Consider the following 17,885-nt stretch of genomic DNA (forward strand, 5'->3'; position numbering starts at 1 on the left):
CCCTGTTAAAAATGTTTGTAATGTTATCTAAGTTGGTCGAACGAATGCCTCCTCATCCGGAAGCTGACCGAGCAGACCCGAGCAGCAGTCGAGAGGAGCCGAGCGCATCCGCGAAGCACACAAAATGGCGACGTCAGAGTTCCCGTTAGCCGGCAAATCTAAATCTCTTCGGTCAAAATCATTTCCCTTTAGCGTAATACCGCTTCAGTTGCGCCACTTATGTGACAGACAAGAAGAGTATGTGACAGACAAGAATAGTCAATTCTAATGTCTAACACGTAATGTGGAGAAAGAGATGTCCTGTATGGGTTGATTGTGCGTTGATCTGTTGGTAATGCCTCGGGGTTCCGGTGGGCATGTAAACAAATGCATAATGCTGCGCTATACTTTGTGGCCTCATCCGGTTGCATAGCGACACTTATTGTTTAGGTGTCTTTTAATAAGCAGGTAGTCATATCATTACCTAGAACTAGCTGGATCTGATCGATATGGAAATAAACGTGAGTGAAGTCTAATCTGACGGGAGAGAGAGATCAGCTGCTGCTGACGAGTCCACACGCAGCTCTGCATGATCACATGCAGCGGTGAGCGGGCAAAACACACTTCAGTTTAGAATATCACACGTAGCTATTTCAATTACCTCTCAAACTACCTAAACTAGTTATAGATATGTTTAGTTTTACTGTGGGTCACTCATTACTGGATCCGCGAGCTGCATGATACTGGCATAATAGATTGCCCGATCGGGCAACCAGCTGGTGAGGCTTCATTGCCCGAGCTAAATACTAGATGGCCCCGGGCCATCGGGCAGTCCTTAATGTCGAGCCCTGATTTGCGACATGTAAATCGTCAAAAATAGTGTATTCGCTTTTAGCTTACGACCTCCGCGATTGAGCTATCAAAAATTGGCTTAACAATTTAGCATCATATTGAACTTGTCCAGGATTGGAATTTTTCCGATCATTGCCTTAGGAGGAGTTTGCAAAAAGGTCCGTAAAATGCATATTTGGGAGAATAAGAATTCTATGCATTACAATAGGTCTTCGCACACTTCGTGCTCAAGCCCTAATAAATAAAAAAATCCTCAGGCCAGCAGGCCACTTAACAGGCCAGGCCATTGGGAAACCCCCCTCCCGATGGCCAGTCCGGGACTGGATACTGGAGGCATAGAGCGAGGGATCATTGTCCACAAGTTAATCGATCGCAGTTGTCGTTTATTAAAAAAAAACTTTAAAAAAACAAAATGGGTCGCAAAATATACTTGGGCGGCCGTTAATATACCTGGGCGGCCCGCCCAAGTAAAGTCTATGTGTGGGAAACCCTGAATGGATATTGATAAGTTCAGCTGTCAAGGGGTGAACTCAGAGGCATGAACCCAAATGCACAACTCAAACTCAGACTCAGATGGTTGCAAAAGTACTTTACTGGGTTTTTCACAGTAACAAAACAGAGAACAAAAAATCACTATCAAGGAAAAGCTAAATACTTCCTTATGGAGCTTGAAACAAAAATAACAAACATGGAACAGGCTTGAGGGTACGCTGGTATATCGAGTCATGAGAAGAGACGAACTGGCATAGGACAGGTGGAGAAATAGGATTCAAGTCTATTTTTCGACGCGAGGCGTTGCAGAGGCGCCGGGCAGGAAGTGGACCTGTCAGAGCATCCGGCCCATCCCCAAAATAAACTAATTTTGTAGACCCTATCCCTCCATAATCTTTCAAGTAGGAGAAATGCCAGCGTTCTCCTCCGGTTTACAGGCACTGTGTAAATAATATATATAGAATAATTATGATGATGATGATTGCATCTTTTTTACCACTAAAATACAGCAACACATCTTTGATTCATGTCGTTTATAACTGGGATATTACAATTATTATTAACTTTGTCTGTACAAAGTAGCCTGTCCAGGAAATATGCCCAAATCAACAAAAACTGCGAGCCGGCAGGCAAGACGCTCCGCTTCTGAAATGCTTCTGAAACGCGCCCGGTAGGGTATGACGCCGGAGGAGGCCGGACCAAAACCGCGGCGCAGCCGTGACCCGACGCAGACGGACCCGGTGGAATCGAGGGGTGAGACAATATATACACACAAGGTAAGGGGCACAGGTGGAAACAATCAGGGCGGGGTAAACAATCACAAACGCAGGAGACACATAAGGGCGGGGGAGCACAGTGACCTGAAACGAGAGGGAGAATTACTTTTCAAAATAAAACAGGGAAGACACAAAAGACAAAGGGACATGACAAAGCTAATTTAAAGAATATTTAAAAAGAATCTTTCGAGACATGACAGCAGCTTTAAGTTCTCAAATTACCTTCATTTTCTTCTAGAACAAAAATCCTAAAGGCCCCTGTAGATGCCAAAACGCTAACACATTATTTTATTTTCTGAAATGCCTGATAAGACATTTTCCTCCTCATCTGATTTGCTCCATTATTTTGTTAAATGGCTTGGAGTGTGCACTGATAGTAAGTTGAGCTTTGTAGGGACTGGGCAGACTGGGACAGTCCACCAGTGAGAGGTGTCACTCTCCATGCTTCTATTTATAACATATATCTGCAATAAGAGAGAAAGAGTGAGCGAGAGGGAGAGAGAGACATTGGGAGTTATATGACCTATAGCTCATTCCAGAGATAGTGTTGGAGCAGACACTCACTCTGTGCTCCATCTATTCTTACACCGCGCTGCAGAGAGGATGTGTTGCAACACCATCAGAGGACTCTGAACCATTTTGGGATTTTGTCTATAATTACTATCTCTAAAGGACATAACAAGATCTCACATTTGTGAAAACAGCTGAGTGACGATGCCGGAGGAGAAAGGTAAAATGACCTTTAATAACCTTTCATGAGTATTATGTTCACCTGCCTGTGAGATAAGACTGTGTAGCCAAGGATTAGTTGTAAAAACGGACTTACCAATGAATTACTCTCTGATCAAAACATTTTTACCAAACCATAATAATCCTGTTGCTCAGAAATATGGAAATCATTCAAAAGTTTTATTTCAGATAAGGGTGATCTGGTTCCAGCTGTCTACCTTACCTCCAGGTCTCCTATTATGTGACTCCTGTCAGAAGCACAGGGTACTTTCTGTTGAATATGGTGTGAATGTGAATGACAACCACATCCCTGGCACAGAGTTGTTGTCTTCCTGCCTGCACTCCACCACTGGGAGCCGGGCCACTTGGGCCGCTGACAGAAGGGCGAGGGCCAGGAGCTCAGAGGACATCACTGTTATAATGTGATTTAGAGTGTATTTTATTGCAAATTATACTGACCTTTTAAAGCTTTAGTTTTGTCTCCATAATGGGGACCTAAAGAATCCACATAATCAACCATATTAGCTTTGGTGACTTGTCGTCAGTGAGGTATATGGTATTTAAATCGCCCTTCTCTAGTGCCTGTGTAACGGAGAATTAAAGTTAAGTGATTTTATAAATGCATTGGCATCAATCCAAGTGCAATATTAATAGATTCAACCGGTCTCAATAATTAACCCCTTCTAGTAGTGAAAAATATGAAAGTAAACCTAGCATGACAAATACTCAATTACAAATAGCTACAGTAAATGTTGCAGTTTCAAAAGTAAAAAGTACTTGTTATGCAGAGTGGCAGATTAGAGAGTAGAGGGTCAACATGACAAATGGTCTGATCTAAATGTAAGTGAATAGTATTCATAATGTGATAACACTTATTGCAAAGAATCCAGCTCTAGAATATAACCTTCCTCAATGGTTCCTTCCAATTTTATCAATTTTTGAAGTAGGTCATACTGGTAATTTAATACAGTATTTTAAACATATCTAATAAGCTCTAACCTACGTTTGTGGATACCAGAAATAAAGAGGTTACAGTCATATAACTTCTTGATCTGGATCAGTGTTGGGCAAGTTACTTCCAAAATGTAATATATTACATATTACTTATTACTCTCTTTTGAAAGTAATAAGTTACATTACAATATTACTGTCTCTGAAATGTAATGAGTTACACCACTTCATTACTTTTTTAGTTACTTTCACCAAAATAACCGCAAAAGAATGGCTAGGTATTTTAAATACTAAAATGTAGTTTAGTGCAGCTCATTATGCATCCAGTGAAGGGCAATGTGGCATAACAACTGTGTAGGCCCTTAAGGCTACTAACAACTTATAAACTTATTTAAAGCAGACAAAGGATCAACGTCTGGTCAATTATAGTAGAGATACTGTAAATATTTATAAGTCTAGGCCTATATATATTAAATACAATAGAGCTAGAGCTCACTATAATGAAATCTATAACATTATGAAATGACAAGGTGTGCAATATATCTTTCTTTTTGTTACTTTCTTTTATTTAATTCAAGTTCCAAGCACAAGAAGTTTGAATGTATTGAGTGGACAAAGAAGAAGCTTTATCAAAAATACGAAAAGGAATACGCCTCAAGGAATAGCTTACGGCTCAGCCATTTTCAGTCCAACACTATTAACATGTAAGCCAAACATTGCTTAACATTGCTACTAAATGCAACGTAGGCCAAAAATAGGAGCCCTGCTATTTGCCAAACAACGCCTTGAACATAGGCTACCAAACAAAGTCTGGTCAAATCTAAATAGAAAAAAGGCCTCGTAGGAAATACTTCACAAAACAAATGAAGCTCCACTATATTTAACATACACATTGGAATATTGAAAATAAAAAAAATAAACAGGAAACCTGTTACTGCCAAAACAGAGGTAGAATACAGCCAATTAATGCTCGTAAAATACATTTAAGTATGAAAGCCCTTAAAGCCTTGACCTATAGCCTACTTATTTTTCTATGGTGGGGGGCTGGCCTATTCCACTACCGCCTTGACTGAAATGACGGTTGAAGCGCATCAGGAGAAGGCGTTGAAAGCGTCCATCACCGAGACGGTTGCGTTTTGGGGTGAGCACAAGATTTCCAAGACTGAAAAGTCTTTCTACTGGTGCACTGGATGGCGTTGGGGCATTACAGCGGAGTGCGATTTTTTTAATTCTTGGAAACTGGTGCAGACTTTCCATCGTAGGGGCAGAATTCAAATAAGACATTACCTCTGTTTCCATAGACATGGGCGCATCAGCTGTGGTAACGGGCTGTAAGTCAAAGGCAAAAAAATCCTCCTCGCTGGAGGCAACAGCAGCAGGTTGAGGGACATCGGGCATGCGGGCTGCAGGCTCTTGTGTTGTTAGGGAACGACACTCTGACATGAGGAGTATCTTGATATGGTCTCTTCTGGCTTCTTCTTTTACCCAACGCAGCTTAAACTTAGGCAGTGAGACAGCGGCAAGCAGCGCTTCCTTGGAGTCAATTATTGCGGCAAATCGAGTTTTGATTGCCCCCACAATAACTTCAGACAGCCCAGTGGTCATTGCTGATAGGCCAGTTTTCATTGCTAAGATTTTTCCCATGAGGACTTCTAGTGTTGGTTGAAGCGTTCCATAAAAACAAGTGTCCTCACCCTGTAAGATATCCAGTGCAACTGTGAAAGGCTTCATAATGGAACAGTATTCCTTGAGAAATTGGTATTCCCTGTCGTTCATACATTTCATTTGAAATTGTGTGCAGATATTATTGATGTCAGTGAGGGGAATTTCTGTGATCCGAGAATATCCGAAAAAAATAAAATCCGAAAAAGTATGAGTTCCACCTTGTTACTGTGGGAACAATCAACTTTCTAACACTGACCTTTTCCAGGAACTCTTATGCGACTGTGGAGCGGCTGGCCTTCGTCCACAACGCTGAACATTTGGCTGTAGCACTACGATACACAGCTCTAGATTCTACGTTAGATGACAGCCATTTATCAACCTCATTGTTCGCAATTAGATTAAGTGTATGGGCTGCGCATCTATGATGGGCAGGCAGTACACATAGCCCGTCCCGGGCATTATTATCTTTGGCGGCGGCAAGCACACTGTGAAGGTCTGTAAAGTCTGCCTCACCATCGCCATCCACCTCATCTTCCTCCTCATCGGACTCCACTTGCCGCTGCTGATGCTCCTTGAACGCCTTCACAAAGTTACTCCCGTTGTCCGTCACACATGCAGTCACTTTATCGTTGCTAAGTCCATATTGAGAGAAAATGTCCTCCAGCTCTGTTGCTATTGCGTCATACGTGTGTCGACCCCTAAATCTTCTACAAGCGATCGCAGCCTTCTTTCGTTTCAAGGTTTCTGCATCGATCCAATGCACAGTCACCCCCGAGAAACTTTTGTTGTTAGCACTCCATATTTCTGCCGTTGTTGACACATAATCCTCGGCATCGATAGTTTTCCTCAGCTCCTTTTCCATGATAGCATATTCTTTATCCAACTCTTTGGCAAATGTCTTTCTATCTGGCAACACTTGCTGAAAATTAAGAAGATAGAGATATTAAAGTCATGCTAGATAATAAGCTAATGCTCCATTTATAACTGGGCTAAATAATATTTGGATACCTGTAACATTACTGTAATGATAGGTGCTTATGTATAGGCAATGCATCTTTTTACCACCAGGAAGCAGTATAACAGCTAACCATGTACAAAGCGAGTGGAATAAGATGCGAGTCAAGACGCACGCACGCACGCACGCACGCACGCGCACGCACACACACACACACACACACACACACACACACACACACACACACACACACACACACACACACACACACACACACACACAAAATAACAACATTACAATTACGTCGCTGGTCGCTAACATGGTAGTACAGCCTCGGCATGGCCCAGTAACCTACTGTATTAAAAAGTCTCTATTGCAACGTTAGCTTACCTTGTCATTGGTGGTGTTGACAGGGATTTTGCTGACAAGTTTACTAAATGCCGGCTACTCCACAGTTGACAGAGATTGCATGTCTTCCACAACATACTCTGCCACGAGTCTCTTAACTTCTCGGGGTTCCAGAATCATAGAAGACCGAGAGAATGTTAACTTGTGTTGCTTCGGCGTGCCTGCACTCACGTCTTCTGTATGTTTTCTTTTCTCCGAGCCGGCAGATCTCTCGACTAATTTAGTGTTAGCGTGGCACCGGTCCAGGTGTTTCTTTAAGTTGCTAGTGCTATTTCTTGATGTAGACAATTCCTTTGCTGGCGACGAACATAGATTGCACTTGACTATTATGTTTTTCTCTTTTTCTCTAATGAACTGATAATAATGTGAGAAAACCCATCGCTCAAAAGTTCCTCCCGCCATCTTAACCCAATAGTAAACAATGCATCAGGTTTATTAATCTACCCGCACATTTTTTGTCTGGTGTCGGAATGTCTCGCAATATTTGTGAATTCTTAAAAAACAAAACACCATTTCATTTCGGGTTAAAATGTGTTGTGTAACTGCGTTACTGAGAATTGTAACGGGTAATATATTACCCAAATTTCATTAGTAATGCGTTACATTACTTCGTTACAGCAAAAAGTAATATATTACTGTAACTTCGTTACTTTTTTTTTTCTTATTAAATCAAAATGAATGACCAGAAGGAAAACATGTTCATGTTGTCATGCACATCCACATGTATGTACACAGTTAAAGGAGAGTACGTTAGACATTTAGTAAATAAGCACATGCAGAAACACAGCCCACTTCCCCAGGCTGTCTCATGTATCCTGTGATGTCATCGCTGGCTGCTGGTCAGCAGTCACAGCGACGCCTCACTATTCCTGACCTGCCAGTAAACCATCTGTCAGTCAGCACACTAGCTGTACCAGTAAACATTTAGTCTTTCTAACATTCACATCCAAAAATGTATATCGCTATAAAATGGCAGGCAGATTTGAAAAGCACAATTTCTCAGTCAATGCATAATGAACTGTGAAAATTCATGCATTTATATGACATCAACCTGGTATTATTCCTCAGGTAGCAATTGAAACGCCAATCAGTCAGAGTAACTGGTGACAAGCTGTCCCACTAGTGACTGTAATGTGTCTTTGTGCACTTCAAAGTGTGTGTGTGTGTGTGTGTGTGTGAAGCTGCTGTTGTCCTGAGGTGATGAACCTTTACTGTATGCCATGTTCCTGCACCAGCTCAAACAGCTGACAGGATGTTTTCATGAGTCATGCTGCTTCTCTCTTGAAATGAATGCTTAGCAAACACACACCGTTCTAATACCTCACTGTCTTTTTACCTCCCAATCAGCTTTTCTTCAGTTATTAGATAATCAAAGCATATACATTTATAAACACGTAAAAACAAAAACGAAGTGTAACCTGCTTAGTCATTCACTGTTTCTGCTGCATCACAGCCTCTGGGATCCAGACACATGATCCCTGCTGTCAAACTTCACATTCAGACAGACAGGTTATTGATGAGAGCATCATTTCCAAATGTAAAAACACATTTTTGATATGTCATCTCTTTGTACCTTGTTACGTCCCAACTAGGGGAAGAGGAATGCAACACACACCAGTATGGAATTGGTATTAATTATAAGTGTTTATTTAAAACAGCTGTGAACAAAATGGCAGGCAAGCAGCCTGAAACAAACAAAAGAGCCAAAAGGGCACAGGTTGACAAATAACCAACTAAAGGAGGACTCAAAAAGGGAGTCTTAAGACATACAGGGAAAATACATACTAATATACTAAATAAGGAACGAAACAAAACCTCACTCTAAAAGTGGTACAACTAACACAAATAATCTATACAGAAACACAGCTAAACTAAAGGCAACAGTCACAAATCCTAACTATACTCTAAACACTAACTAAGCTACTCTACACTCTAACTAATCACACAAGTTTTAACCCCAGAACAGAGAGCAAGTAGCGAGAGGCATCTGTCCACCTACAGAGCCTCCAGAATGAGGATTGTCCCCAAGCTTTGAAGTCATCTCCAGCAGGTGTGCGCCGGCTGTGCGCTGCGATTGGAGTGCGTCGGGCCCGGCGTGCTCCAATCGCAATCTTCAGGAGGCGGACCAGGAGATGGGAGCCAATACCGGGAGGGCAACCGCACAGCTCATTTACATAGGACACACAGCTGAAAACACTCAAACGATCAGGAAGGCAGCAGCCGTAACACTCCCCCCCTTAAGACACAAACCCACAGGTTTTGTGAACCTAAGCACTCTAACGAAATTCCTAATAACACACATTCATCACAAACTCAACCTGACACACTAACATCACAAACTCAACCTGGACAAGCATCGGCCAACACATTCTCTGAACCCTTTAATGACGGGTGTCTACTGCTGTAGTCCCGCACAATCCGAGCCCATTGCAGGAGACGCTGATTGTGCGTGGACACGCTAGGGCAGAATATGAATGGATCGTAACATGTACACATCACAATTGGCCAAAGGCTGGGTCCAACATCAATATTAGCATGTTGTAGAGCCAACACTAACACTAAGATCCGATACACGAGCTGACGCTCTCGGGTTACCGGGAGTGTCGAGAAGTCTAGAGGCTTGTCTGAGCCGGCGTGTTGCGCCAGTCTCGCGACATCCTCACGAGGAGGAGGGGGAGCCACAATTTCTGGCTTCTCCTCGGACACAGCTTCATCTGAAGGCACAGGCACAATCACAGGATCAGCTAATGAAACATCAGGGTCACATTTACTTGCCTGTGCGCGTGCGCGTGCGCGTGTAGCCAGGCCAATGCCTTTAGGCGGGGATATATTCTGCCGCTGTTCCTTGCGTTTCAGAGCTGCACAATTGGCGATGACATGTCCAGGTTTATGACAGTAAAAACACTCCCTCTCTTCTCTGTTCACGTTACACACATTTGCTGGCTGAGTAAATGGTGCGGCTGACACACGGCGGGATCTCTCCGTAGAGACTGGGGAAAACACAGTTTTATGCATCAGCACATACTCATCAGCTAACACAGCGGCAGCAGAGAGAGAGTTTACCCTTTGTTTGTTCACGTACTCCGCAATGCGATCAGGCAAACACTTCTTAAACTCCTCCAACATGATCAATTCTATCAGAGAAGAATAATCGGTAGCATTACATGAAGCAATCCACTTAGCAAAACACATTCCCTTTTTCCTAGCGAACTCTACGTGCGTTTGATCAGGACTCTTCCTATCGTGTCTAAACTTTTGCCGGTAAGCTTCAGGAACTAACTCATACACTCTGAGGATGGCACCTTTTACTGAGTCATACTGCAGGCTGTCCTCTAACGTGAGAGCCACAACCGCTTCCCGAGCTTTTCCATGTAATTTGCACGTTACCATCAGAGCCCAAACTTCAACCGGCCACCGCAATGCTGTAGCAATGCTCTCGAATGCGCCAAAATAGGCATCCACCTCAGTCTCACAGAATGTTGGCACTAGCGAAATATGGTTACTCACGTCAAAGGCAGGTGGAGGAGGTGGAGATGGCAAGTTTCTTCCGGCAGAGTCAAAAGCACCGAATGCGCGCAGTTGGGAGTCTAGCTCCATCTGCCGCACCCGGACTTCCTTATCTGCTTCGATTTTCTTCATTTCCTTATCGGCTTCGATTTTCTTTACCTCCAACTGAAACTGATACTGCCTGTCTTGCTCCCGGTCTTTTGCCTCCAACTGAAGTTGCCTGTCTTGTTGCCTGTCTTTTGCTTCTAACTGAAGTCGGGCGAGGCGGACTTTAAGTTTATTCCCTTCCCGGGAATCTATACTACCAACCGGAGAGGGTGGACATTTACGAGGCGGCCTGAGCAGTGCTTCACACGGCTCGCCCCCCTCGCTGCCACTACCCTCTGGTTTAGCACGGTCATTTGGCACAGTGAGCTCAGCTTGTGCAGGCCGCATCAGAAAACCCCTTTCCACCAACTCATCCACCACCAGAGCCTTTAACTCTTTTTTTAACAATTGTTTTGCCACTGGGAGACCGAAATGTTGCGCTATCTCATATAAGTCGTTTCTACGACACTGAACTAACTGCTCATGAGAAGGACAGACCAAAAACGACTCCAAATCAAAAGTTGCCATACTCAGCTAAAACTGCAATCAAACCTTACCAAATTGTTTTTAGCTACACACAACCACTTATAACCCCAGGAAAGTAGTTAATATCCCGGACGAGCCCCCATGTATGTTACGTCCCAACTAGGGGAAGAGGAATGCAACACACACCAGTATGGAATTGGTATTAATTATAAGTGTTTATTTAAAACAGCTGTGAACAAAATGGCAGGCAAGCAGCCTGAAACAAACAAAAGAGCCAAAAGGGCACAGGTTGACAAATAACCAACTAAAGGAGGACTCAAAAAGGGAGTCTTAAGACATACAGGGAAAATACATACTAATATACTAAATAAGGAACGAAACAAAACCTCACTCTAAAAGTGGTACAACTAACACAAATAATCTATACAGAAACACAGCTAAACTAAAGGCAACAGTCACAAATCCTAACTATACTCTAAACACTAACTAAGCTACTCTACACTCTAACTAATCACACAAGTTTTAACCCCAGAACAGAGAGCAAGTAGCGAGAGGCATCTGTCCACCTACAGAGCCTCCAGAATGAGGATTGTCCCCAAGCTTTGAAGTCATCTCCAGCAGGTGTGCGCCGGCTGTGCGCTGCGATTGGAGTGCGTCGGGCCCGGCGTGCTCCAATCGCAATCTTCAGGAGGCGGACCAGGAGATGGGAGCCAATACCGGGAGGGCAACCGCACAGCTCATTTACATAGAACACACAGCTGAAAACACTCAAACGATCAGGAAGGCAGCAGCCGTAACAACCTATCTTCACCTTCGTACTTTGTACTGTACATTTACATTCATATTATTATTTTTACTTCCACTGCCAACATATTTCATATTCTACCTTTTTTAATGTTGATGGCAGCTATGGTTTTGTCAAGGTTTGCCAGACTGTGATGAAACATGGACTGGTCTCCTGTTTGAAAGTAGGATTTGACCCACAACCATTCCATTTGACTACATTAAGAGCAAACTTCGTCCTGCACTAAATGTTGGCACTTGATGTACATCATCTGTAATCGGCCTAATAAATGTAATTCCTATATATGGAGGTGAATTTGAGAACTAGACTTTTTGAGTTTTGACATAGCAGAGATGTTGGACTAATGATTGAATGATCTGAAATCAGAAAAGGAATAGTAAGGTACCTCTGAACTACAGGGAGCGATCCAGCAGAGCTGCAGTAACAAGAGGATCACATCTGCTGGTTTCACAGTCCATGTGGAAGGAGTGTCTGGTCATCTGTCAGAGGAACGGCAGTCATCATATGTTTCACAGAAAATATTAATTAGAAAGTAAACTAGTTATTATACTATATCACTAGTTATCTTACTCCTCTTATCAGGGCAATGTTGACTGCTTTAAAAACGTTCTGGTTAGTACTGTTATAATATTGTGAATATTGTAATTAGTATTTTTGGTAGTAGCATCAGCAATATTAATGAATCCAGTGTTAAACGTGCTCACTACTCTCACTCAGGTAACTAGTTAAATTGGTTAAATGTATTCACCTCTCTGTTTATATGACATGCCATTGTCCTTACAAGGCCTGAGCCACACGGTTGTGTGGTGTCATCTTTTAGAGAGGTAAGGGGTTAACTGCTGACGCAGGGTCAGATGCTGTTAAGGTCAGATTGCAGGCGTGACTGCACAAGTGAGCAGGATAGGTAATAACTCATAATGTCTGTGTATCTATAGTGCTATAAGTTCAATAAATCACTTTAAGGGGTGGGATTCATTAATAAATGTATATGTATATATATACATATATACATAGCATCGATGCAGATAGAGAGAGGGAGTTGTGGTGTGTGTAAAGTTTTTCTGTCTGTAAATAAATGCTACAACTCATTAAGACTGAAGCCCACTGGTCTTTCCAGCCAACTGAAAATTGCAATAAAAGGAGCGGAACAGGGCCAGGCCAACTGAAGGTGCTCTTTAAGGTAGACCAGCTATTCTCTTTCTAGTGACAAGTGTTTACCAGCAATATAAGTTTATTTTATGATTTCCCCAAAAATACATGTTCTGTATGTTTCATATTCTTGTGATTTAATAAATGTAACACGATGTTGTATCGTTATCCAAATAATCAATATAATACTGTGAAGAAACTTGTGATAGTGATAAAGAATGAGATGTCTCTGTTCCTTTTGGCTGTTTGTACAACAGGACTTTAAGCAGGGGATTAGTGCGGAGCCCCCTAAGAGACATGGAGAAGAAAAAAAAAATGTATAAATGTTTTGCGAGCAAAACCCCTTTGCGGGATCTCGCAAAAACTTTTCATTTAGGTCAATGTACTTCCTGGTCAGTTCGGCTGCTACGGCAACACAGAAACCACAACAATGGAGCGGTTCCTCGATTTTACTTTGAGCTTGGCCTTAAATATAAAGATATAACATCAGTGCTTGGCAAAAGGCACGGGTTTCACATAAGTGAAAGACACCTCAAGAGAACACTCAGAGCGAGGGGACATGCACGTCCCTCTGAGCTGAGTTATTGACAGATTTGAATTTCGCAGATCAATAAATCATGAATATAACGTTGTAAACATACAAACAACATGACTTCACAATCATAGCAAGGTAGACAACGAGCTACAGAGTCGTTTTTATCAGAACAGTTCGATACGCGGCGTCATCTGAGTTTTTTTTTGTTCAAATTTTTTTTTTTTTCTTCTCCATGTCCCCTAGGGGGCTCCGTAGATTTGCACTGTAGGCTTGCTTCATTCATTTTTCTTGGCATCTACAAAGGGTGAGGAAATGAAGTGAGTTTTCTATCGAGATGAAGTAATGGCAATACAAAGGTCTGGACATTGCCCTTGATCTCTTCTGTATATTTACAAAGCATTCCAACATTATGGTTCATAGATTTAGGAAAACACCATTTATTTAATTAATATACCATCATTTTTATAATATGATATACGCCAATGGCTTTCCTATGAAAATAAGGATAACGTTTCTACATTTTTCAGCGACATGTCCTTTTTTTTTTACTTTGATAAGAAAGTGAATATCCCCATGGTCAACAGCTCCGCATCACAGAGTACTGGTGCTGTACTAATGTGAACATTTTGATCTGCAGATGGTTCACACCCGGATTGTTGCAGAGAACTCGTAGATCCCCGTGAGTTGAGGGGACGCTCTATTTTTAGGAGGGGCTTCTGCAGGGCTCCTTGAAAAGGCATCTGAGAGATAACTGCTTGTGTGTTCCACTGTGGTGGGCAGGGCTATTTTATAGATGAACCTTCAAAATAGTGTTCATGTTAAAGAATATAGTTGTTGCAAGAGGTTCAAGATCTTTGTTTCGCTATGGATTTTAGTGTCATGTAAACATGGGGAGGTTCTCGATTTAAATCCCAGCAACAAACAAAATGTGCACTGATGAAGTGTCTTTGAGCCAGACAGTAAATGTGTCTCCATTAGCTGTTTGGGTTATGCTTCATGGTGCATCAAAGAGCGATGCTAAATATATATACTATCAAATAGTTATAGTGAATATGTGTGAGGGTGGTAAGCTGCGAACCTTTGTCCATGGTCAGTGTGTGTTCTCAGAAGCACAGACATGAGAGCTGCCTGCTGGCTACGACCTTTGGGACAAAGGCAGTTGTGGCTGTCAGCCGGGGAACAGACAGCAGAGAGGCTGATTGACGATAAGGACAACTGCTGGTGGAGAAGATGGCACTGTACGGGTAGAGGGACAGTCGAGGAACACAGCAAAGTGACACTCAATATCATAGAAAGGAACCTTTAATCAACCTGAATTAGATGTACTGGGTTTTACCCTCAAATGTCACACACTCTTTAAAAGCACAACATGTGGAGGCGTGTGGCGTAGTGGGTTGTCCGTAGGTGTTTCGATCAGGGGGTCGCAGGTTCAAACCCCACTGCAGTCAGCATGTCGTTGTGTCCCTGGGCAAGACACTTCACCCCAAATTGCTCCTGTGGGGATTGTCCAGTTCCCCTGCAACCCCTCCTCCCAGCCGTTTCTTGCTTTTGGACCGTTGTCTTTTCCATATGGTTCCAATCAACTGGGCTTCAGGAGTCAAGACTTTCCCTCCTAAATTCTTGTCTTTATTGGTTAGCGTGACCACTGTACGCCCCCCCAAAAAGACACATCTTCTACCTTCAACGGTGTCTAAAATCCCTTTTCTGGTCTTCATCCAATTGTAAGTCAGTGAACAGATTGCAATCTAGCCATATGCATTTAATAAAAGAAGATCTGTGAATTTTCCAAAGAAAACTTCATGAATATTTCATCATAAATGCTAACCCCAAAAATGTTTGGTATCCCCAAAGTATTTTTTTTTTTAAATGCAAATCTTTATGGGACTTGGACTAATAGGAACCCAGGCATAAGGCCAACAAGTAATGATGTAAGGTTATCGTCCTGAGCAGTGCTTGAATTGGAATAAAAAAGGTGCCAGTACTCTAAATCAGCAACAAGTATTTGGCACAAAGTCATAGTATATCCTATAATGCTGGTGGGTTTGTCTCTTTACTGTATATTTTAGAAAGGCTCACTGTACTTAAACAAAATGACTCAGGGTGCATCTGAGATTAGAGGGGGTGCAGTGGTAAAGTGCTATTTTTATAAGTGGGGAGTGGACCTGACACCCTCTAGTCTAGGGGGGTCCCGGGAATTTTTTTTTTTAAATATTGAAGTTAGATTCATCAATCTGGTGCAATTTGAGAGCAAAATGAAGAGATATATGGATACCTCTCAACATCCATAATGAAACAACTGTAAACAGATTTACTTTTTCTTTATGGATATAAAATAAAGTAAAGCTTGACTCCTACTGGCTGGTTAAATGACTCCTCGTCCCTGAGGCCACTACCAGTTTTTTGTGCCATTTTGCTGGATTTATTTGTCAATAGCGTTGCTGCACAAAGTGATAGCCCTCTAGTTTAAATCTATTACCCAAAAAGAAACATATGGAGATGGGTTACTATTTAAAAAAAATTGCAAATCTATTTGGGAACAGTGGGGCCGGGCCTCAAATCCTATAGGGGGTCCGGGGGCATGCTCCCCCGGTAAGATTTTTTTTTAAATGTTGGACTTAAATGCATCAATCTGGTGCATTTTGAGGGGGAAATAAAGAGACTACACCCATATGAAACAAAAATGTATACATTTAAATAATCATAAAATCATAAGTACATGGCCATAACCAATAACATACAATATCCAATATGAAAAAACATTGAAACTTGTTTATTTATTTGTTTTTGGTTTATTTATAGTTGTGAGTGTGTCTGGGCTCCTGAATCGGCCTCTCCTGTCTCCCTCCTCTCCCCCTGCTCCTCTTTGAGGCAACAGCAAAGACTAGTTTTAGCTCTCAACAAGTTTATCTTAGCTTTTTTCACCTAGTTAACATTTTGTTTGTATTATTCATGCATATTTTACGAATCACTACCCCCTCAAATGGAAATATGTGTTTACATAAATGGTGACCGAACCGTTTGAGACCCACTGAGATAACTTAAACTAAGTTAACTATCTAAAGACTCAGAGAGTAATTTACCTCACCAGAGCTGTAGTTATCAGCCTCTCAGTCTGACAGCAAATGACTCTCCCTCCACCTTGTTGTTCGTTAGCGCAGCTAGCTAGCACCAGATGCTAACAACAATACACGTAACCGGTGCGCGCGCTTTCTCGCTCGCGCGCGCCACACATACACCAACACACACCCTCCCGAGCTTGAATGACACACAGAGACCAATCGAGGGCTTTAGTGTATGATCTGTATGAAAGTGGCAATGTCGGCAGGCCACGTCATGTAGACAGCCTAAAAGTAAAACACAAGTTGTTTATTCACAGCCCGAACGCTCATCGAGATGACTGGATCAGTCATGAAACTTGTGATCAGCTCCGATTAAATTGTGATATCAATTCTGTAGCTAACCTCCAGGGAGCACGTTTATTTTATGAAATACCTGTATCCCTCTCATCACAACAAGACTCTACACTGTGCAGGAAAAACAATTACATACATGAAAATAACCTTGATGCATGGGAATTAAACACACAAACTATCTTCCGTGGCTATACTGATATGTCACAGTAACGGTAAACCACAGAAAAGTATGTCCAGCGGGGCACAAGTTGAATACATATAATACGGTAGTTCTATTATGCCTTTAAGCCTATACGTTTAACGTTTATTTCATAAAATAAACGTGCTCCCTGGAGGTTAGCTACAGAATTGATATCACAATTTAATCGGAGCTGATCACAAGTTGTCATGACTGATCCAGTCATCTCGATGAGCGTTCGGGCTGTGAATAAACAACTTGTGTTTTACTTTTAGGCTGTCTGAAGGTATGGACAGCTATCAAAGCTACTATACATCACATTAAGAACGATGAACAAATGAAAGTCGGACACAAATATATAATTTAAATGATTTATTGAAGTTTGCAATGTTTTGAACAGGCATCCACACAGTCACCTACTTTGTAATGTTCGATACCTCCCTGTAAGCGTCACGATATCGGACTCTCACCCACAACCTCACATACGAGTACTGAATGTGCAGCAAAGTGATCTTAGGAAGGCAGATATAGCAAAAGATGAACGTAAACGACAAACGATGTTTCTTTCCTGGTAAGTCAACAATGGGTCCTCAATGTACACGCCCCGGATTCCTATGACGAAAATAATAGAATGTCGCCAGTTGTCATGACTCAACTTATACTGTAACACCGGTACCACATGGGTAAAAATCAGAAGTGCCGGTACTGCGTACCGGTGAGTACCGGCCCAATTCAAGCACTGGTCCTGAGCTGATCTAAGAGGTTTGCAGGATGTGTTTGTCTTGGACTCACAGCCACACTATAAAGCTACTGAGTCAGGTCCTTAGAAGTGAAGAATGTGTGGCTACTGTGGATCTGGAAACTGCTGTTGGTTTTACTCTCCTGTCAAGTAACCCCTAAACCAAGCAGGTCACAAAT

The 17,885-nt window shown here is 42.1% G+C and overlaps 2 protein-coding genes across 10 annotated transcripts in view; one reads left to right on the forward strand and one right to left on the reverse strand.

Annotated features, from left to right (window-relative positions):
• The window catches only part of ablim2 (actin binding LIM protein family, member 2), a 101,120-nt gene that overhangs the window by 21,083 nt on the left and 62,152 nt on the right, over positions 1 to 17,885 (forward strand). For 2 of the 6 annotated variants that reach the window (XM_079669584.1, XM_079669580.1), the window contains exon 1: positions 2,634 to 2,829. The exons of 1 other annotated variant lie outside the window; for it this stretch is intronic. In XM_079669584.1, the coding sequence (XP_079525710.1) occupies positions 2,814 to 2,829 (16 nt within the window). In that variant the 5' untranslated portion in view covers positions 2,634 to 2,813. Of the gene's footprint in view, positions 1 to 2,633; positions 2,830 to 17,885 lie in introns of those variants that run through there. 3 more of the 6 variants (XM_079669581.1, XM_079669582.1, XM_079669583.1) reach the window with 3 other exon arrangements.
• On the reverse strand, positions 8,359 to 16,559 carry LOC307033522 (uncharacterized protein). Of its 4 annotated transcripts, none has more exons than XM_079672032.1 (3): positions 16,457 to 16,559; positions 12,078 to 12,171; positions 8,359 to 11,645 (listed from the first exon to the last, which is right to left on the reverse strand). In XM_079672032.1, the coding sequence occupies exon 3, from the start codon at positions 10,927 to 10,929 to the stop codon at positions 9,148 to 9,150; it is 1,782 nt and encodes a 593-aa protein (XP_079528158.1). In that variant the 5' UTR covers positions 10,930 to 11,645; positions 12,078 to 12,171; positions 16,457 to 16,559; the 3' UTR covers positions 8,359 to 9,147. The 4 variants fall into 4 exon arrangements, with proteins under 4 accessions (XP_079528158.1, XP_079528161.1, XP_079528159.1 ...); XM_079672035.1 differs by having other exon boundaries at positions 16,462 to 16,513; XM_079672033.1 differs by lacking the exon at positions 16,457 to 16,559 and adding an exon at positions 14,455 to 15,434.

This window comes from Notothenia rossii (genome assembly GCF_949606895.1).
Source record: "Notothenia rossii genome assembly, chromosome: 3".
Classification (NCBI taxonomy): domain Eukaryota; kingdom Metazoa; phylum Chordata; class Actinopteri; order Perciformes; family Nototheniidae; genus Notothenia; species Notothenia rossii.

Excerpts from the sequence above, each read along its gene's own strand:
- LOC307033522 (XM_079672032.1), bottom strand. The coding sequence starts at position 10,929 with ATGGCAACTTTTGATTTGGAGTCGTTTTTGGTCTGTCCTTCTCATGAG.